Source organism: Chiloscyllium plagiosum, chromosome 5, assembly GCF_004010195.1.
Source record: "Chiloscyllium plagiosum isolate BGI_BamShark_2017 chromosome 5, ASM401019v2, whole genome shotgun sequence".
Classification (NCBI taxonomy): Eukaryota; Metazoa; Chordata; class Chondrichthyes; order Orectolobiformes; family Hemiscylliidae; genus Chiloscyllium; species Chiloscyllium plagiosum.
The window spans coordinates 39,536,656-39,560,169 of NC_057714.1; the positions used below are offsets into that span (position 1 = coordinate 39,536,656).

Here is a 23,514-nt window from a genome sequence, read left to right on the forward strand (position 1 = left end):
GTGGACAGGGTTGTTAAGAAAGCATATGGTGTTTTGGCTTTCATTAACAGGGGGATTGAGTTTAAGAGTCGGGAGATCTTGTTGCAGCTCTATAAAACTTTGGTTAGACCGCACTTGGAATACTGTGTCCAGTTCTGGTCGCCCTATTATAGGAAAAATGTGGATGCTTTGGAGCGGGTTCAGAGGAGATTTACCAGGATGCTGCCTGGACTGAAGGGCTTATCTTATGAAGAGAGGTTGACTGAGCTCGGACATTTTTCATTGAAGAAAAGGAGGAGGAGGGGACATAATTGAAGTATACAAAATAATGAGAGGCATAGATAGAGTCGATGGCCAGAGACTATTTCCCAGGGCAGAAATGACTAACAGGAGGGGTCATAGTTTTAAGCTGGTTGGAGGAAAGTATAGAGGGGATATCAGAGGCGGGTTATTTACACAGAGAGTTGTGAGAGCATGGAATGCGTTGCCAGCAGCAGTTGTGGAAGCAAGGTCATTGGGGACATTTAAGAGACTACTGGACATGCATATGGTCACATAAATTTGAGGGTGCATACATGAGGATCATTGGTCGGCACAACATTGTGGGCTGAAGGGCCTGTTCTATGTTCTATGTTCTATGAGTGGAGTTGAAGATTATCAAAGCAGCAATGATCTCACTGAAAGACAATGGCAGATACAATAGGTTAAATGGCCTACCTCTGCTACTCTGTCTTATGGGATGTGGGCAGAGTTGGCAAGCGCTCAATTGTTGGCCATCTCTAACTACACAGAACTAAGTGACTTGCTTGTTCATTTCAGAGCACAGTTAAAAGTATATTAGACTATATTAGATTCCCTACAGTATGGAAACAGGCTCCTCGGCCCAACAAGTCCACACCAACCCTCCGAAGAGTAACCCACCCAGACTCATTCCCCATATTTACCCCTTGACTAATGAATAAGTCATCAACATTTGTGGATCTGGAGTCACATATTGGTCAGACAAAACAAATTTCCCTCTCTAAAAGATATTAATGAACCAAATGGTTTTTTGGGACAACCAATGATAGCTTCATGCCCATCATTACTGACACTAGCTCTCAATTCCAGACTTTATTATTTAAATTTAAATTCCACTGGCTGCCTTGGTGAGATTTGAACTTATCTTACCAGAGCTTTAACTTGGGACTCTGAATTACTAGTCCTCTTTGCTTCCTCAGTGTGCATGGCCCAGTTCAACTGGAGAATATAGGGTTAACTGTTAACTTGGAAGATCTGAACTATGTGCTTACATTCCAAAGGAATAATTCCAGATACATCCACACTGGTGAAGGGGTTCACAGAATACATGTCCAATCTCGTTAATCGGTTTTCGGTGGATAGTGTCTGAACCTGAAGCCCTAACTGTTCTGAATTTACCTTTACAGGAACTCACATACTTTTATATTCAAGAGTAGCAAATATCTCTTAAGATAACATAGCAAAACTTCATTATACAATTTCATATTAGAAGATACAGGATAAATTTCCACCCCCACCGATATTACGTTTCTTAAAAATGTTGCTTCATTCCTATCCTTGGTTATCCTTAAAATTTTCAATCTCATTACTAGCCAAATACCAACTCAGCTGCCTCCACCATTCGACAGACCAGAATAGCCAGGGTCCTCTAACAACAGTGATCCACCATATCCAGTGTAAGAAATTTAAATTTCAAATTTCAAACTGGATGGGAGTCAGATTGGTCTCAAATATCATGTCCCTTTACCCGAATAACCTGGCCACATTCTTTAGCTACTCTCATATAAATTACTTGATTTTACATAACAATGTATTAAGAATGTAAACAAAACCACTACAGCCACTTAAACAAGTGAAGTACGGAAGAGATTGCAACTTTCATCTTATTTCCAGTTTCATAGAAATAAGTTTGAGGAATGCGAAAAGAACTGTGATCAAATGCAATAGCTTAAGAATCAGGTCTACTTTATATATATTATACTATTTTGGCCAACTTCAAAATCTATAGAAACAGGAAAAATGCAACTTTAAAATCCAACAGCAAAAATTCACAATCTTGCTCTGAATACTGTTGTTGGATACTTGCTCATTACCTCTTTTAGCTGATCAGCACTTCCCCATGAAGCAGAGCGCTGATGTGTGCTTTTCTTTTCTGGTCCTTCATCTGACCAAAAACTGGGTGTCTGGAAAGTGAGAACAACAAAGCTATTGTTTAAAAGGAGTTCAGTTAACAAGTTTTACCAGAACTGGTCCTGTCAACACTAAGAATTCATGCTGGCAGCAAAAATAATTTCTGACAAAAATGCAAAGACTTCAGTTGACTTACTTTGTTCTCACAATATTACAGTGTATGTGAATTAAATTTCCCTAATTTACAAATACTATTCTCTATTAAAATATTGGTTCCTTACGTCTAATCTATTTCCTGTCACGTTGATAGAACTCCTCTCCATTTTAAATCAATCAAAATACTACTGAAGCAAATATGGAAACTCATACTAAACTTTACATTCCACCATTTAAATTCCTAATTTTTCAAGATTCTGATACATTTAAAAGCACTGTGTTAACAAACAAAATGTGACTTAAACAGAAAAGAACAAGCAACACAGAATCTGAAATCATTGGGAGGGGTTTTCAGTAGCCCAGCCAGACTCCAGCCTGCCCTACATTAGAAGTAAAGAAAAACAACTAGAGGGAAAAGTGTGCTCACATACAGTGTTATTAGGAGACTTGTGATAATTCTTCAGGGCTAGAAGCACAACAGGTCAGTTCTCCAATTATATCAATGATGGACACAATGCAGGATACATAAGTTGTGGCCCACAAACCATGCACCATGCGGATCAACACAAGTCTAGTAACACTGGAAGTAATGCTGAATGAACCAATTTTTAAGACCGCCCAACTCCCCGCCACCAAACCCTTTATCTCTACAAAACCCATTGAGCTATTTCCTGGTTTGTATTTTGTTTTCAAAAGAAGCACTGTATTTCTCTGATAATACCAGAGAATCCAGGCTGTCGGCCAGCACTGAAATGATATAAACTTAAAGAACCTTAATGCAGAATTTATTGAGGGAAGAGAAGAATTTTCTGGATGGAAAAGTGAGATATCCAAGTTCCCAGAAGAACAGGATGGGGAGAGAAGGAGTCAGATAAAGCATTGCATACAATTTCAGTCATTCCAAGGTTCGGTCAAAAAACGTCACATGCATGGAATTTACCCAAATATAGTAAATCTAAAGTTTAAGTTATATTTGAATATCAAAATACATCATGTTACAATGTTCCTTTCCAACATCCAATACGGAAGATATGAAAGTAGAGTTTTCACCATCTTTCTTTGTCTTTGAAAATAAAATAAGCCAACCTGGGAATAGAAATGGAAAATTAAATTTCCACAAAATTATGCTGAGTACACCTTCTCTCAGAAGAATGGTACAGACTTCAAAGACTGACTAGGTGTATTGTGTTCTGCATAAGGACACAATGTTCTCAGGTGTTCTATTTATTCAAAAAGTAGAATAGTTACAAACACTGTAACATATAGTGAAATGAGTATGAAAGGACTACTATGAACAAGATGTACCACTGATGTATACAGCATATGCAACACAGGTCAGGCAGAGTACAAATATACAATGTCAGAGATATAGAAAGAGCCAGGAGAAAGATCTGAAAGAACAAACAAGGAAGGTTAGGGGCAAGAACAAACAAATAATGAGAGCAGGAAAGCAAAAGACAAGTTAGATGTAAAGGGGATGGGAAAGAGAAAGAGAGAGAAGTGAGAGAGGGAGAGCGAGAGAGGAAGAATGTAAGTATGCAATAGAAAAACATATTTCTTATCCCTAAATGTAGCCCAAGCTGAATGAGTCAGAATATAGATGATGCACATTTTGATACCAATGCAATATAACCATAGGATATTTATCCCAACAGAGTAACTCATATAACCATGAAACACTGGACAGGAGGACTCTGTTGCAAATTTAGAAGAAATCATTTTAACGGGAAGGAGCAGAAAACAAAATTGCTGCATCTCAGCTATTTAACTGAGGGGATAAAACAAGATTTGGTGCTTTGGTCACACTCATTCAAATTCCCTGCAGCGTCAGCCATTTATTAGCAGGGCAGTTAGTAAAAAAAATGTCATTATTCCCACAGATTTGCAAGTTATGAAAAGCTGCAGCAAATACATTTACTTAAATTGCAAATCAGACACAATATATCAATGCATTCAACATGTGCCCACTCACATATGGTTTACATTTAAAAAGGCTAATTATGAATTAGGCCTCACATGGCCATCATTTATAGGTCTGGCCCATTTTCTTCTGTCCCCAGTTCATAATTTTAGACATTGAAATTGGCTAGCTTATAGGACAAAGTGAGGACTGCAGATACTGGAGATGAGCTTAAAAATGTGTTGCTGGAAAAGCGCAGCAGGTCAGGCAGCATCCAAAGAGCAGGAGAATCGACGTTTCGTGAATAAGCCCTTCTTCAGGAATGAAGAAGGGCTTATGCCCGAAACGTCAATTCTCCTTCTCCTTTGATGCTGCCTGACCTGCTGCGCTTTTCCAACAACACATTTTTAAGCTCTGATCTCCAGCATCTGTAGTCCTCACTTTCTCCTAGATACTGGAGAAGTCAGTCGAAAAGGGCGCTAGAAAAGCACAGCAGGTCAGGCAGCATCTGAGGTGCAGGGAAGTCAATATTTCAGGCATAAGCCCTTCATCAGGACTATTCCTAATGAAGGGATTATCCCCAAAGTGTCGACTCTCCTGCTCCTCGGATGCTGCCTTACCTGCTGTGTTTTTCCAGTGCAACCCTTTTCAACATGGTCTAGGTTATACTCCGTCATTCATTTGTTTACCTCAATTACTCAATACACAGCAGAGATACAGTAGCATGGTGGCTCAGTTGTTAGCATTGCTGCCTCACAGTGCCAGGGACCTACGTTCAATTCCAGCCTTGGGCGACTTTCTGTGTGGAATTTGCACATTCTCCCAGTGTCAGCACGGGTTTCCTCTGGGTGCTCTGGTTTCCTCCCACAGTTCAAAAATGTGTAAGTTAGGTGATTTGGATATAAATTGCTCATAGTGTTCAGGGATGTGTAGGTTTGGTGCATTAGTCAGGGGGAATGTAGAGTAAAGGGGAGGGGAATGGATCTGGCTGGGTTACTTCGGAGACTGTGAGAGGTAACTGGAGCACACGGAGGAAACCTACGCGGACATGGAGAGAATATGCAAACTCTACACAGAGTAGCCAAAGGCTGGAATCGAACCCGGGTCCCTGGCGCTATGAGGCAGCAGTGCTAGCATGCAGGTACAGCAGATAATAAAGAAAGCGAATGAAATGTTGGCTTTTATAACTAAAGGAATAGAATATAAAGATAAGGAAATATTATTGCAACTATACAAGGCATTTGTGAGGTCACACCTGTAGTACTGTGCACAGTTTTGGTCCCCTTATTTGAATAAAGATGTCATGGCATTTGAGGCAATTCAGAGGAGGTTCACTAGATTGATCCCAGGGATGAGGGGTTTGTTGTATGAGGAGAGATTGTACAGTTTAGGCCTATACTGTCTGGAATTCAGAAGAATGAGGGGACATCATATTGAGGTATTCAAGATAAGAGGTATGGATAAAATAGACGTGGAATGATGCTTCCTCTTGTGGGGCATTCTAGGACATGAGGTCATAGTCTTAGGATAAGGGGTAGCAAATTTAAGAGTTCAGGAAGAACTACTTCTCCCAAAGGGCTGTGAATCTGTGGAATTTGCTACCCGAAAGTGCTGTGGATACTGGGACAGTGAGTAACTTTCAGGAGGAGTTGGATAGATTTTGAATTGGTAATGGGTTGAAGGGTTATGGGGAGAGGACAGGAAAATGAGCATGAGGAGCATATCAGTCATGTTCGAATGGCAGAGCGGACTCAAATGGGCCAAATGGCTTAATTCTGCTCCTATATCTAATAAACTAATTCAAACAGTATTGTTTCAGCTCCGTAACTACCATAAATTATAGTCTTAAAATCCACAGAAAGTCGAAGTGTAATGAACAGTAATTACAGTGCTTTCATAAGGCTGCAATGTCCGGGCCATTGTCTGTGAACCATTAAAATTAAATTTCAAATACAGAGCAAGACAAGATAACAGCAGTGTAGAGCATTTCATATACAGGCTACTCAAACCTAATTCCGATGGTTAGTAAATATCTTAAGCTTTAATAAATAAACATTATTGCACTTCCTATGATATCGGAAATTGAAATTAACTGATGCGCAGATTTTACAATCCAGCAAAAGATATTAAAACAATCCTTTAAGCAGAGTACGTGAAAAATATAACAACCATAAAACAGGCTAATGTTGGCCTCTGGCTGCCTTTCTCAGGAAGGGTGGTAACTAACATTTAAGCTCTAACAATGCATAAAACTATCAGGGAAAAAAAAGAAAACTTCTAGGTTAAATAAAAACATAGTGGAGGCAAAAGTGACCAAATTTTTAAAGTGTTAGGAGATTGACTCACTATCTTTTAACTATTTTAAAGTTAGAACAAGTATTTTTGTTCATCTTTGACCAATAAGCCATTCCACTTCAGGAAACATTAAGAGGTACAAGATCCATAGCATCTCATACAAGCACCACTCAGAAGCAAAGGATTTAGTTGTCCAGGTACACAAATTATTAACAGCTAGCGAACAGATACAAAAAGGTAAATAACTGGGCTAATGAAATGTTGGCTTTATCTCAAAAGATTTTGAATAAAAAATGACATTTGGTTGGACAGAATCTTGGTTGAACCCAATCCTAAATATAGCTCTCAGTTACAGGCAAAAGAAAATGACTTTGGGTGCTGAACTGAAATAGTAAAAATTAACCAATCAATTTTTTGAAACCAATGGTGTATACTTGCATAAATCATGTATCATTTTGGTCACCGCAGTACAAGAAATTACATTACCATTATTAGAAGGGTACAAAAGGCAGGAGCCCAAATATTTCAAGAGTTAGAGGGCTTGAGGAATGACAATGACTTCACCCACCTCACCCTCCCAGACTCCACACTGCTTGCTCACTGAATGGGAGCAACCTCACCACCTTTCCTGCTTGTCCAACACCACTAATTGCTTTTCCATTCAACTCCACTATGCTCAACCCCACATTTTGTGTCATTGCTGGAGAAATTGTCCCATCCCACCTGACTGACATCTCCACAGCAACCCGACTCCACTGATATGTAATCACTGAACTGTTTGCACTTGGCCTCACAGACTATATGGCAAACTCCTTTGTACTGTAATCGGACAAGCCCGTTGAATGACCTCGGCTACAATCCCTGAACAGCTACAGTCCTCTTCCGCCCACCAAGGACTGCCCCCCTTTGACTTCATACATGGCCATTTATTTGAAGTATTTGCCACGTAAACCTGACATGTGCAGGTGTGATGCTGATGCAGTGTGGTGTCGCACAGCAACATGTCCACCTCCTATCTGACTGACAGATTAACTGTTCAGTTCTCACTACTGTCACAAGCTTTCTGCCTCTCACCCTGTGCTAAAAAGCACTCCAACCCAAAGGCTGGAACCTTGTAACTGAGCACTAAACACCCAGTGCACTGAGAAGGCAACATTATCTGCACCGATCAATAAAACAATAAGTTGCAGAATTCTAAAGAAGGGTCACAGAACTCGAAACATTAACTCTGCTTCCTCTCCACAGCTACATCCATTTTTATCCACAAAGAGGCTGGTTGTCTGTTAGCCAGTGCTGAAGTCAGCAAATATCACAAAGAAAGCAATGCATAGAATACAAAGGTTAAAGCCTCTAAGTAAATGGCAAAGTGAGTGAGTGCTAAGAAGGCACTCTAACAGCCCGAAGATGTATTCTGTGAATGCATGGAATGTCTATGTACTCCTATGTGCAAAATGACTTGGCAAATGCTCCTTAGCTCTAAAGTGTCGAAGAGCTAAAGTGATGTCTGAGCTTGTCTGAGAGTAGGTATGGAATCATAGAACATAGTATGTCCAAGTCACCACATCTACAGCAAGGTTTGGCTGCTCAAGTAACTTTGGCTCAGATTTGATGAGCTGGAGTCCATGCAATGTATCCAACTTTTCTGATTACCCAAAAATGGTGGAAAGGAAAAAGAATCTGCAAGAGGATAAAAAGGTAGATTGAGTATGCAAAAACTTGGCAGATGGAGTTTAATGCAGAAAAGTGAGAGGTCATGCACCTTCTTCAGAGTAATCAAAAGGCAGACTTAGTTAAGAGGAGAAACTCTAAAAGAAAAGTGTAAAACAGAGAGATCTGAAGTCAGAGCGTTAGCATGAAGGTGCAGCAAGGTATTCAAGAGGCAAATGGAATTTTGACCACATTGCTAGGGGGTTGGAGTTTAAAAGTCTTATTACAACTGTACAGGGTGTTGATAAAGCCACACTCAGAGTAATGTTTTGGTCACTGTATTTACAAAATCATATTGGACACTGGAGATGACATTGGAGACAGTTCACACAAAAAAAAATCACTGGGCTGAGTCCTGGGATGAAGGAGTTGACTTTTCAAGAACAGCAAAATAGTTGAGGCTTTTGTTTATAGAAGTTCAGAAGTACGAGGGATATCTTATCTAAAGATACAAGAGTCTAAGTGGGCTTAACAGGATAGATACGGAGGCGATGCTTCCACTAGTGGGGAATTTTGAACTGTAAAGCATAGTTACAGAATAAAGGGACACTAATTTAAAACTGAATTATTTATTCTCTTAAATGGCAGTCTGGAATTCTCTACCCCAGAGAGTTGTTGAGGCTGGAACTCTGAAAATAGTTAAACAGGAGATAGATAGATTTTTGAGTTGAGAGCTATGAGGAGCTGGAAGTGAAGTGGGGGCCTGGGGCATATCAACCATGACCTTACAAAGAAAGGTGGGGAAGGCTTAAGGGGCTTCACCTATTTATATTGTTAAAAATCACAACACCAGATTATAGTCTAACAGGTTTAATTGGAAGCACACTAGCTTTCGGAGCTAGTGTGCTTCCAATTAAACCTGTTGGACTATAACCTGGTGTTGTGTGATTTTTAACTTTGTACACCCCAGTCCAACACCGGCATCTCCAATTCATATTTATATTGTGTTCTCATTAAGACGTTATAGAGTCAGAGAGATGTACAGCACAGAAAAGACCCTTTGGCCCAACTCGTCCATGCCAACCAGATATTCTAAACTAATCTTGTCCCACTTGCCAGCACTTGGTCCATACCCCTCTAAACTCCTCCTACTCATATGCCCATCCAGATGCCTTTTAAATATTGTTATTGTACCAGTCTCCATCACTTCCTCAGGCAGCTCATTTTCCCATCTCACCATAAAGCTACGCCCTCTATTTCTGGACTCCCCGACCCCAGGGAAAAGACCTTGTCTACTTATTCTATCCATGTCCCTCATAATTTCATAAATGTCTGTAAGGTCACCCCTCAGCCTGTGACGTTCGAAGGAAAACAGCCCCACACTATTTAGCCTCTCCCTATAGCTCAAATCCTCCAATCCTGGCAACATCCTTGTAAATCTTTTCTGAACCCTTTCAAGTTTCACAATATCCTTCCGATAGGAAGGAGACCAGAATTCCAAGTGGTCTTACCAATGTCTTGCACAGCTGCAACATGATCTCCCAACTCTTATACTCAGTGCACTGACCAATAAATGAAAGCATACCAAACGATTTCTTCACTATCCTATCTACCTGCAACTCTACTTTCAAGGAGCTATGAACCTGCACTCCAAGGTCTCTTTGTTCAGCAACACTCCCCAGGACTTTCCATTAAGTGTATAAGTCCTACTCTGATTTGCTTTTCCAAAATGCATCACCTCAAATTTATCTAAATTAAACTCCATCTGCCACTTCTCCTTCCATTGGCACATCTGATCAAGATCCCATTGTACTCTGAGGTAACCTTCTTCGCTGTCCACTACCCTTCCAATTTTGGTGTCATCTGCAAACGTACTAACTATACCTTAGCACGGTGGCTCAGTGGTTAGCACTGCTGCCTCACAGTGCCAGGGACACAGATTTGATTCCCGCCTCAGGCGACTGTCTGTGTGGAGTTTGCACATTCTCCTCGTGTCTGCGTGGGTTTCCTTCCACAATCCAAAGATGTGCAGATCAAGTGAATTGGTCATGCTAAATTGCCCATAGTGTTCAGAGATGTGTAGCTTAGGTGCATCAGTCAGGAGTAAATCTAGGGTAAGGGAATGGGTCTGGATGGGTTACTTTTCAGACTCAGCACCGATCTTTGTGACACACCATTGGTCACAGGCCTTCAAGTCTGAAAAACAACCCTCCACCACCACCACTCTCCACCTTCTACCTCCGAGCCAGTTCTGTCTCCAAAATGGCTAGTTCTCCCTGTATAGCATGAGATCTAACCTTGCTAACTAGCCTACCATAAGGAAACTTGTTGAATGCCTTACTGAAGTCAAACAGATCATGTCCATCATTCTACCCTCATCAATCCTCTTTTTACTTGTTCAAAAACTCAATCAAATTCGTGAGACATAATTTCCCACACACAAAGCCATGTAGACTATCCCTAATCAGTGCTTGACTATCCAAACACAAAAGTCCTGTCCCTCAGGATTCTCTCCAACAACCTGCCCACCACCGATGTCAGGCTCACCGGTCTATAGTTCCCTGGGTTTTCTTAGCACCTTTCTTAAATAGTGACACATTGTTAACCAGCCTCCAGTTTTCCAGCACCTCACCTTTGACTATCGATGATGCAAATATCTCAGCAAGGAGCTCAGCAATCACTTCCTTAGCTTCCCACAGTTCCCTTAGAGTTCTTGAGCACACCTGATCAGGTCCTGGGGATTTATCCAATTTTATGCATTTTAGGACATCCGGCACCTCCTCCTCTGTAATATGGACATTTTTCTAGATTTCACCATCTATTTCCCTACATTCTGTATCTTCCATGCCCTTCTCCACAGTAAACACTTATACAAAATACTCATTTAGTATCTCCCCCATCGCCTGCAGCTGCCTTACTGATCTTTGTGGGGCCCTATTTTCTCCATAGTTAGCCTTTTGTCATTAATGTATTTATAGAATCCCTTTTAATTCTGCTTAACCCTATGTGCCAGTTCTGCTTAATCCTAATGTCCCCTTTTTGCCCTCCTGATTTCCCTTTTAAGCATACTCCTATTGCCATTATACTCTAAGGATTCACTCGATCTCTGCTGTCTATACCTGACATTGGCTTCTTCCTTTTTAACCAAAACCTTAATTTTTCTAGTCATCCAGCATTTCCTACACCTACCAGTCTTGCCTTTCACCCTAACAGGAATATATTGTCTCTGGACTCTCGTTATCTCATGTTTCAAGACTTCCCATTTTCCAGTCATCCCTTTACTTGCGAACATCTGGCTCCAATCAACTTTTGAAAGTTATTGCCTGATACCGTCAAAAACTTAGCCTTCCTCCAATTTATCTTCTGCTTTAAATTAATAATGCTACTTAACATATAAAAGATACCAATCTGGAATATCTCAGTTGTCAGTTTTGTATTCTATCAACAGCACTGGAAATGAAACATGTCAGTTTAGGAAGGACAGACCATCATATTTGTCTGTTCTGATCAACTTTGCCCTCACAATCTTCTAATTCCTGCAGTTAAAATTATTTTGTTTGGATTGACACATGATTCACTTTAAAGCAGGTCAAGCATACACTGTAGTACAGTGTTACACCGTTCTTAGTACAGTGCAGAAATAATAAGTGCAAGTTTATTTATCCAATATTCTATTGGAAAGTGCCTAGTTCTCAGATTCTGTTATAATACACACAAGTTTTTAGCTCTCTACTTAAAAACAAAAAGTACGAGACTCCATCACATAACAGCATTTTAATCTTCAGACAGAACAAAAAACTCTCCTTTAGACAAATAAAGAAAAAAATTAGTGGCAAAAAATATTTTAAATGTTATGTTTGCAATACCAAATCTATTACCGAATGACAAATAGATCAAACAAATTCAAGGCACTAATCCTAATTTATGAATTTTTTTTGTTGTACACTATGTATGAGTCTTAATGATATACATCCTCTAGTTGTTAAACTTTGGGGCACATTGAAATCAAAATTATATTCAAAGTTTGGGAGAAGATTTGTAGCTCGGGTGCTCGTTGTTGTGGTTCTGTTCGCCGAGCTGGGAATTTGTGTTGCAGACATTTCGTCCCCTGTCTCGGTGACATCCTCAGCGCTTGGGAGCCTCCTGTGAAGTGCTTCTGTGATGTTTCCTCCGGTATTTATAGTGGTTTGTCTCTGCCGCTTCCGGTTGTCAGTTCCAGCTGTCCGTTGCAGTGGTCGGTATATTGGGTCCAGGTCGATGTGCTTATTGATTGAACCTGTGGATGACTGCCATGCCGCTAGGAATTCCCTGGCTGTTCTCTGTTTGGCTTGTCCTATAATAGTAGTGTTGTCTCAGTCGAACTCATGTTGCTTGTCACCTGATGAAGGAGTGTCGCTCCGAAAGCTAGTGTGCTTCCAATTAAACCTGCTGGACTATAACCTGGTGTTGTGTGATTTTTACCATAGTTGCCACACTGTCACTTGACTCCAAGGAGGTAACCAAATCCCACCAGTATCGATTTAGTGTCTTAGTACAACGTTCAACTTCGCACAGTTTCACTAAAAAACTTCACCCTCCTAGATCATACCATCATTCTCGTTTCTCTTTATCCCCTTAATTCTACCAGTCGCATTTCTTTCCTATTACGGTTTTAATGGATAAATGTCTTCCATACCTCCCCGTTAAATTTGCCACATTCCTCTCCCTATTCAAAGTATCATTTGCCTCTCCTTTATCCTACTTCCTAAAGTTAAATACACTAAACAGAAGAGTTTTTTAATGGGATTTGGGCATCACTAACTAAGACAGCACTGATTGCCCAACCTTAATTGTCCTCAAAATGTTGGTGGGACACTGCCTTTTTGAACTCCTGCAGCCCAACAATTTATTGTCGATTGGGCCACAATGCAGTTAGAGGAAATTCCAGGATTTTAAACCAGCAACCTAAAGGAACAGTGATATATTTCCAGTCAGGATAACGGGTGGCTTGGAGAATTCTTGTAGTTTGTGATATCCCCATGTATCTACTATTTTTGTCCTTTTAGATTGTAGTGGTCATGGATTTGGAAGGTGCAGTTTAAAGAACCTAGGTAAATTTCTTGTAGATGAACAGTGTTGCTACTGAGCATCCGAGGTCGAAGAAGTGATGCAGTACCAATCAAGCGGGCTCCTTTGTTTAGGGTGGTGTCAAGCTTCTTAAGCGTTGTTGGATCTGCACTCATCCAGCCAAGTGGGGTGTTTCCATCACAGTCCTGACTTTTACCTTGTAGACGGTGGACAGGCTTTCAGGAGTCAGGTGGTGAGTTACTTACTGCAATATTCTGAGCATCAGATCTATTCTTCTAGCTACAGTATTAACATGGCTGATCCAGTTAAATTTCTGCTCAATGGTAACCCCATGATGTTTAGAGTTGATCAAAATGATCAGTTTAAATCAAGTAGTTAGGGAATGTTATTTCTATTGCTCTGTATATTGGTAAATGCTTAAAATGCTTAAAAAGAGGAATGTCAGAACATAGAATCTGCACAAATCCTCTGTGGTGTTGGAATGTGACAGAAACATTCGTTTCAAAGCTTGTACATTTTTTTGGGACAGATCATAATCAAAAAGGGAATCAAAAAGAATTCAGTAACCAGTTGCTGAGGAATTTTAAGACAGAAACAGAGATTGAATTTGATTACAAATTGACTAAAATTGGTCAAAATTATATAAAGGATACAGGCATCAGATTTTAGATCATGAATCCAATGGTCTGCATAAGGAGGCTAAAAATAAAGGACAATAAATCTTAAAATTGAGAATAGGCTGGAGATTATCCAAATCTTAAAAGATAAGGTCAACTTCTCCTTGGGGGAGACATTTCAAGGACTTTGAGAATTTGATGACATACAGCTTGGTAGGCCATCCAGCGCTTAACATATGTCTTACTTGCATATGGCATTTATTGTACAATTTATAGATGATAATCAACACAATTTGCCAATGAATTCACGTTTAACTTATTTTGATACTGGTTTTGAGTTTAGGTAGTTATCCAAAATGGTGATGATGTGGACTAGAGTGGACAAAAGTTAAAAGTCACACAAGACCTTATAGTCCAACAAGTTTATTTGGAAGTACAAGCTTTTGGAGCACTGCTCCTTCGTCAGGTAGCTAGTTGGGCAGGACCATGTGAAATATTGAACAAACCTAGATTGTTGATTAGTCTTTAATCACTTAGAATGGGGATGTAGATTTTGAGTAATTAATATGTAAATCCCAGAGCTTCTGTCAAGTCACAGTCCCGAGATAACTTAAGATCATATTAAAAAAAAGTGATCTCATTTGCATGTATTTGCAGATACATTCTACTGTGTTCAAAAAGCATACACAATATGTAGGCAGTCAGTCCATGTGACATTTTATAAATTCCTACTTTGGAAACAGAACCAGTCTGACTCAAGGTCAGGATACAGACAAACTTTAACCTCACACCTTTAATACATTGTCTGAGCTGAGATGTCACTTTTTTAAAGCTGTGGAATGGTATTAAGAACATTTATATGTACAAAAGTCACACAATATGGCTATTGTGATACAAAGGTGCACTTCAATCTGTCATTACTGCTGTTAAACTAGATTCGTGGATTTTTACCGCAGGGAAGGTGAATACTCAGCCCAACATGCTAACATGAAACCTCAAAAGGTTTTCAGGACTGCATCCTTTTCCCATACCAGTAATATTTTCTACTTTGCTTTCAAATATGTTCATATCTCAATTGAGATCAATTACTTTACTGTAAAGAAATCCAACATTTCAGTTAAGTATTAAAAGAATGAAGCCACAAGCATCCAGTTTAAATCAAAAACAGTTTTACTTACCAAGAGACAAACAAAGCACATATCAAACACGATCTTAGGTGGACAGAGTTAAAAATCACACAACACCAGGTTAGAGTCCAACAGGTTTATTTGGAAGCATTAGCTTTCAGAGCACTGCTTCTTCATCAGGTGGTTGTGAAGCAGGACTATAAGACACAGAATTTACAGCAAAAGATTACAGTGATACAATGATACGTTGAACAATTCAGGTTTAATGATTTAATGCTTCCAAATAAGCCTGTTGGACTATAACCTGGTGTTGTGTGATTTTTTAACTTTGTCCACCCCAGACCAACACTGGCTCCTCCAAATCATAGTTTATTGAAAGCAGCAAATGCAATGTGGTCTCCTCCACATTGGGGAAATGAAGCGTAGACTGAATAAATGCTTCACAGTACATCAACATTCTGTTTGCAAAAAAGACCCTGAGCTTCCAGTTGCCTGCCACTTCAACACCACCCTGTTCCCTAACCAACATCTCTGTCTCAGGCTTGCTGCAGTGCTCCAGCAAAGCTCAGCGGAAGTTGGGAGAACAACATATCATTTTCCACTTGGGGACCCTGCAGCCCTCCAGACTCAATGTCGAGTTCGATAATTTTCGGGCCTGAATTCTCCGATGTCCTAGCCCCCAACCCCACATACTAGGCCTTGTTATCACATAGTCTGCGAGTACACACCACCCTATTGTTAGCCACTAATTGTCTCCATTAACAGCTATTCACTCTCCTCGCCAGATCATTATCCACTCCGTTGTCTGTCCAACTGTTCTTCCCTCTCTTTGGGCTCTACCCTCACCTATCGTTCACTTCTTATGCCCTTCCCCCCCACCCTAACTTCTGCATATAAACTGATATTTTCTTAGCTATCATCAGTTCTGAGGAAAGGTTACCCAATCCAAAACGTTAACACTGATTTAACACAAAGATTTCCTCACAGCATTCTTTCGATTTTTACTTGGTTCATTTAAGATCTTGTTTAGCTATTAAAGTTCCATTAAGCTAATGACAATTCAGATTTTGTTAATACCTAAAACTATTATTCATTTCTAAAATGTTACCAAATGCAATTTTGTTTTAAAAAGCTGGTTAACAGATGAAGATTCTAACCCAAAGGATTAATTATCAAAAACATACGCAAAACACGGAAGAAACTCAGCAGATCTGGCAACATCTATGGAGAGAGAAACACAATCATGTTTCAAGTCCAATATGACTTCTTTGGAACTATTCTTGCTGCTGCTAGGCTTGCTGAACTTTTCCAGCACCTTTTGTAAAATTCCATATTTCCAGCATCAGCAAAATTTTGCTTGTATGTACAGCAGTTAACTTGTCTTCTCTTTCAAATGCTGAAACAGTCAACAGCACGCAACAAATGTTTTGTATCTTTTTCTTCACATTTCCAATTTTATGCACTTATTTTCTCTTTCATACCCTCAAAAGTTGCCTAGAGTGCTGACAGTCATTTTTATATTTATTAAATATTTCACAGAGCTGTAAGCCAACACGATACCTTGAGGACCCTGAAAATCCAACAAAAAATATATACACTGTATGTTATAAATTACTGTATGAATATATATAGTAATGATGAGAAGCATCTGTCACTAAATGTGAGAGAAATGAACAATGGGCTGGATCTTAAGAGCTCTCCAGCAACAGGAAGCAAGTGGTCTCATAAAATGGTAGTAGAAAAGGTCAGGAGGGATGCCCAGTGGCTTCCCACCTTCATGATAGTAGCAGCAGTGGAAACTTCAGCAGCAGTCCCATGCAGTGAGCAAAGGCACACAGCCAATTAAAATCGACTTTCAGTCCCAACAGCAGGACATGCTGCCCTTTAGTAAAAGATCTGGCCAGCAAAACACCTATAAGGGGAAAAAAGGCAATAAATGAATTTACAAAATAACTCTCATAACAAGGAACCTCTCACTGGGAGCCTACATTAGCAACCTGAATTTTTTTTGACCCAATGAAATTCAAGCCCAATAACATTTCCAAAGAGAAAAGCTCTGCACAAGGAGCTTGTTTTGTGGGGGAAAAAAAACAAACAAACAATCTTACATATGCTGAGCATTTTCATCCAGAAATTCACAAATTTAAGTTACTACCTGAACACCGGGATACCAAGATCCAACCTATAACAGCATTCCAAAGTAAATCGGTTTTATCTATTCCAATATTTAAAAGTATTTCTGCAATTTCTTCAATGCTTTTGCCTCACCCTCCTATTTTTTAGTTGCTTACAACAATGAGAAGAGGGGTATTCAAATAGTCTGTTGTAGACCTCTGTTAGCGGTAATGTTGATCCATGAATGCAATATCAGAGAGAAACATTCTTGGCTTACAATGTCTTACTAATGCTTACCTAATCAATTTCCATCACAAACTGCGACAGACTTTCAGATTAGATTATTTGCAGGTTTATTTTGAAGCAATGTAATTCAACAGCTTGGTTTTTATTAAAAAATGAATATTTCCCTTTAGTGGTGTTAATGGCTGCAATCATCCTGGACAGCAGGCACTATCATAGAAAGGAAGTTAAAACAATGGTAACCGAAGATTTTGACAAATCGTTGATAGCTATTTCAAAATGGTTTGGCAGGGAACGGAATTACTTAAATATTACAGAACAATAGGATATTCAAATTGTGTAATTTAAGGCCATAGGTTAGTGCTGTTACTATATGATTAAAATAAACAGTAAATATCTTGTTATATGCCAAGGTATGGTGACCTTTTTAAGCTTTCCCTCCTATTATTTACTATAACCCTATATTTTGGGGTAAATATTTTAGTATCACAAAAACTATGGCTCAACTTTAACCTCAAATTGGAACAATGGTACACAATGTGATTTCTACTCCATGCCTGACTGCGTAAATACTGTGTAAAAACATATAGTTGTGATGACACCATAAATAATCTGTGCTTCAGCTGTGCAAATGATGTGGAATGCATGGGCTAAATTCTTCAATTCCCGTAGATGCGGCTTCAGTTTCACTGAAAGCTGTTATTTATAAGTGTCACCATTGTGTTCTCATTAGTTCATGGTTGCTGTATTTCCAACTTAAGATTAATATTTTCCAAGGGGAAGCAATCAGGATATTCATGACAACTATAATATGTAAATATATTATGAAAAATGATGTAAATATTAAATAATTCCATTTTTATACGATAATTTTGAGTCAATTGTGGTGTTAATTTTGTGCAACTCGACACCTTTACTTTCATGTCTATAATATTACATCTCTGCCACAAATCAATCCATTGGCTAATGAAACGCTCATCCAAGGCTACTTACAGAGTTGGCTATTCCAATGCTCTCCTAGCTTGTCTCTCATCTTCAACATTTCTTATTCTGCAGGTTTCATTATCATTGATCTCTTGTGTAAGGAAATAGATGTTCATCTTTACAACATCATAGCTTGTTTGTTGATAGGTTTCATAGTTATGAGCTCCAAAATACTTAATCTGGACAATGTATTCCTACATGTATGATGTGAAAGCGCCGGTGTTGGACTGGGGTAGACAAAGTTAAAAGTCACACAACCCCAGGTTATAGTCCAACAGGTTTGTTTGGAAGTACAAGGTTTCGCAGCGCTGCTCCTTCATCAGGTAATTAGTGGAGTACGATCATAGGACACAAAATTTATAGCAAAAGATCATAGTGTCATACACTGATGCAATATATTGAACAAACCTAGATTGCTGTTGAATCTTTCATCTTTTAGAATGGGTTGCAGGTTTCAATTCAATAATACGTACCAGCAGTGATCCCATTGAGCCAACCGATGAACTGGAACAGTCATCAGAGAGATGCATATAGGAGAGACCAAAGGAGGAGTTGATTTGGACCCCACCGGACGGCCACAGCCCTGGGGTTGACATGTATGCTCAAAGCATCAGGAAATATGTAAATGCCAGATTCATCAGCCACATCCACAAGGTAGAGCAAAACATCATCCATTCACAATGCAATGCCATCTATGCTCTCAAAACCAATCGTAACATTGGGATCAGACCAGCAGATAAAGGAGGAGCCATTGTCATTCAGAATAGACAGGACTACTACAAGAAAGTGTACCGACAACTGAACAACCAGGAACACTACAGGCAACTATCGGCCGATCCAACCAAATAACACTCCCGTGAACTAAACACACTGATCAAGACTTTTGATTCAGTCCTTCAGCATTCCCTACATGCTCTCATCCCACGTACTTCTCGCGTAGGTGACTTCTACTGCCTTCCGAAGATTCACAAAGCCAACACACCAGGACGTCGCATTGTATCAGGCAATGGGGACTCTGTGTGAGAACCTCTCTGGTTGTGTTGAAGGCATCTTGAAACCCATTGTACAGGGAACCCCCAGCTTCTGTCGCAACACTACAGATTTCTTACAGAAACTCAGCACGCACAGATTAGTCGAATCGGGAACATTCCTCGTCACAGTGGACACTTCAGCACTCTACACCAGCATCCCCCACAATGACGGCGTCAGGCAACAGTCTCAGTACTCAATACCAACAACTGCCAACCTCTGAGCACCGTCCTACAACTTATCCAGTTCAGCCTTGACCACAAATGTTTTCACCTTTGACAATCAATTCTTCATCCAGACACATGGAAAAGCCATGGGGACCAAATTTGCACCCCAATATGCCAACATTTTCATGCAAAAGTTCAAACAAGACTTCTTTGCTGCACAGGACCTCAACCAACACTATACACCAGATATATTGACAACATTTTCTTACTGTGGACCCAATGCAAGGAGTTATGAAACAACTATGCAGTGATATAAACAAGTTTCATCCCACTACTCTTTAGTATCTGTCTCATTCTTGAACACATGCATCTCCATCAAAGATGGGCACCTCAATACCTCATTCAATCACAAACCCACAGATAACCTCACAATGCTACACTTCTCAAGTTTCCACCCCTAACATATTAAAAACAGCCACCTCTTACAGACAAGCAGACACAGGATCTGTTCAGATAAGGAGGAATGTGATAGACACCTGAAGGTGCTCAAGGATGCCCTCATAAGAACAGGGTACAATGCTCAACTCATTGATCGCCAGTTCCATTGCGCCACAGCGAGAAACCGTAATGACCTCCTCAGGAGACAGCCACGGGTTGCAACTGATAGGGTACCCTTCATTGTCCAGTATTTCCTGGGAGCCGAAAAGCTACACATGGTCTTCACAAGTTGCAACACATTAATAGTGAGTGTGATCACCTGGCCAGGACCTTCCCTACGTCTCCACCTCTCACTTTTAAACAACCTCCAAACAGACAATTGTTTGCAGCAAACTGCCCAACCTTCAGGCCAACATCGACCACAATACCATACAACCCTGTCATGGCAACCACTGCAAGACGTGTCAGAGTGTCAACACAGATACCACCATTACACGTGAGGGCACCAACCACCGTGTATACGACAGGTACTCATGTGACTCGGCCAACATTGTCTATCTCATATGCTGCAGGCAAGAATGCCCCGAAGCATGGTAACATTGGCAAGACCAAACAGACGCTACGTCAAAGGATGAATGGACACCACGCAACAATCACGTCAGGAGTGCTCCCTCCCAGTCGGGGAACAGTTCAGTGGTCAGGGTCATTCGGCATCATCGAATCTTTGGGTAACTGTCTTCAAGGTGGACTTCGGGACAGGCAACAATGCTGAGTGGCCGACGAGAGGCTGATAGCCAAGATCGGTACCCATGAGGATGGCCTCAACCGGACCTGGGGTTCATGTCAGACTACAGGTGACCTCACTACACTATACACTCTCTCTGACACACACACGCAGACGTACACACACACACACACACACTTATACTCCATCACACTCTCATACACACTTTAACAAGCTTGCACACATGCAAACACACACTCTCATGTTCACGCACACTCACAAGCACATACTTTCTCTCTCTCACGCACACATGCACACACATAAGTCTATAGGGTGAATTTGTATTTGCAGAATTATATTTGCAGATACATTCTATTTTGCTGAACAAATGCACAATCTGCAGACAGACAATGCAGGCAGTCAATCCACGTAATATTTTGTAAATTCTACTTTAGAAATAGAGCCTGTCTGACTCAAGATTGGGATACAGACAGACTCTAACCTCACATCTTTAATGCACTGAGTTGAGATATACTTTTTTTATATAAAACATTGTTATCTTGAAAATGTGACTTTAAACAAATTCTGGGATTTACATATTAGTAAACCCCACCCTGCAACCCATTCTAAAAGAAGAAAGATTTAACAACAATCTAGGTTTGTTCAATATATCATTTCAGTTGCATGACACTAATCTTTTGCTATAAATTCTATGTCTTATGGTCCTGCTCCACAGCTACCTGATGTAGGAGCAGCGGTCCGAAAGCTAATGCTTCCAATTAAACCTGTTCGACTATAACCTGATGTTGCGTGATTTTTAACTTTGTCCATCCAAGTCCAACACTGTCTCCTCTACATCAGTTTTTTGAAGAGCAGATAAGAAAGCGCTATATACAAAGATAAAGCTAGCCCTTAACTTTCAGGGTGTGAATGCTGCCTGCAAGACATTCTCAATTGCATTTGAAAGGTTCTTGGTGCACAGTCTTCTTGAATAATTGCAGCTGGTTTCCAGTTCCCCCATTAAAGAATAAAGAAAAAAAGATACTTTCACGATGTTATTAAATTGGATGTTCATGGACTTTGATGTAGGAATGCCAATGTGTGTTTAGAATGGTGTGAGCCCTATAGGGAAATTTGTTGCTAATCATATTCCCATTCATTAACTCCTCTTTTTTGAGGCATTGTAGGTTGTGGGTTTAGGAGTTATTGCAATGCATCCTGTAGATACGACATATTGCAGTCATGGCATGGGGGAGGGTTTGGATATTTTGCTGTGAGAAATTGGAGATGAAAATCTTATTGTATTAGTATTAGGTTACTTAGAGTGTGGAAACAGGCCCTTCGGCCCAACAAGTACACACCGACTCGCCGAAGCACACCCACCCAGACCCATTCCCCTACATTTACCCCTCACTAATGCACCTAACACCATTGTCAATTTAGCATGGCCAATTCACCTGACCTGCACATCTTTGGACTGTGGGAGGAAACAGAAGCACCCGGAGGAAACTCACGCAGACACAGGGAGAATGTGCAGACTCCACACAGTCAGTCACCTGAGGCAGGAATTGAACCCGGGTCTCTGGCGCTGTGAGGCAACAGTGCTAACTACTGATTATTGAAATTTGTGAAAATTCCTAAAATAAGAAAAACAATTTTTTAGCAACTAACTATCTCAACTAATTTCATGAAACATAATAAAATTTGTAAACTTTTATTGCAAATATTTATTTTCTTTGATAGCAACTATTCTACCTGCTTTTTTGGAAAGTCAATAGTGGTAGCCTTGAAGTTTAAACTAACAGTTTCCAGCTAAAAACAATTCCCTTCAAGTGACTCATTTCAATCAGAATATCCTGAGATAGATACCTCCATAAGAGAGAGATATTAGTTTTGATTCGATAATAAGACTTCAAAAGAGCAATTCATGCAGGGAAATTATTTTTCTCTTCCAGTGGAGATTGAATCATTTGCTGCAAAGTAATATTCTAATTAAGGACCCCAACTGAGACCAGAATGGATGAAATTCAGTAATTGAACAGAAAGGTTAGCAACTCTCAGCTGAAGATCAGACTTGCAGCTTTTTGGTTCACAATCAATTACATAAAAAAGTAATCTTGGTATCGTTCTGTAATGCAGTCACTCTCTCATGATATTAATAGTCTTCAAAGCAATGGAAAGAGAAACTTGTCAGCTACTGCTGATCAGATGTGGTCAAACTGAAGGAGTTAACTTCTCCCCCTGCATTTTTGTCTCAAGGTTGCCTGTAAGATACTCAAGTACTGATAACAGTGCTTCTAAACCAGATGTCTGTCCATAGATCAGTATTTGATACTGTGCAGACATTTCCCTCAGAAACCTTGGAACAGATTTTGTTTTCCCCACCTAGAAATGAAATGTAAATGATGCCAAACATATAATTCATTTGGAACAGCTCAAAGTTTCCAAACAAATTGGTGACAAGCCAAATGCAGAAATCAGACTGGCAGCTCTGGAAGTACAGCTTTTGTTAGAACAGCTGTGCCACAGAGTTTTTATGTATTTATGTTGAACAGTGATAATGTCAAAGAACAGTTTCTGGGGTTGGGACAGTCAGTGAAGTAGTTCCTGAACTTTGGCCATTCTGGCAATTTCAATCTAGCAGAAATTATGTTCACTATCCAGAAGCATTCATTTAACACAGCTGACATCAGGTAATGTTTATATAATCTTTACTGGGATAAAATAGATTTAATGACAACAAAAAAGGAGAGCTCTAAATTACATTGACAATATCACAAAGACTGTGGGGGAAAAAAGATGAAAGCCCAGTTTCAAAGTCAATTTATTGTTTTATTGAGCATTCAATCTATTGTCAACAGTATGAGTTATTCTT

At 39.8% G+C, this 23,514-nt stretch overlaps 1 protein-coding gene across 3 annotated transcripts in view; it reads right to left on the minus strand.

The window, feature by feature from the left end:
• The window catches only part of LOC122549809 (glucocorticoid-induced transcript 1 protein-like), a 219,959-nt gene that overhangs the window by 122,430 nt on the left and 74,015 nt on the right, over positions 1 to 23,514 (minus strand). For 2 of the 3 annotated variants that reach the window (XM_043689882.1, XM_043689881.1), the window contains exon 3: positions 2,094 to 2,183. The exons of the other annotated variant lie outside the window; for it this stretch is intronic. In XM_043689882.1, coding sequence (XP_043545817.1) covers positions 2,094 to 2,183 — 90 coding nt within the window. The remainder of the gene's footprint in view (positions 1 to 2,093; positions 2,184 to 23,514) is intronic. 3 annotated transcript variants of the gene reach the window in all.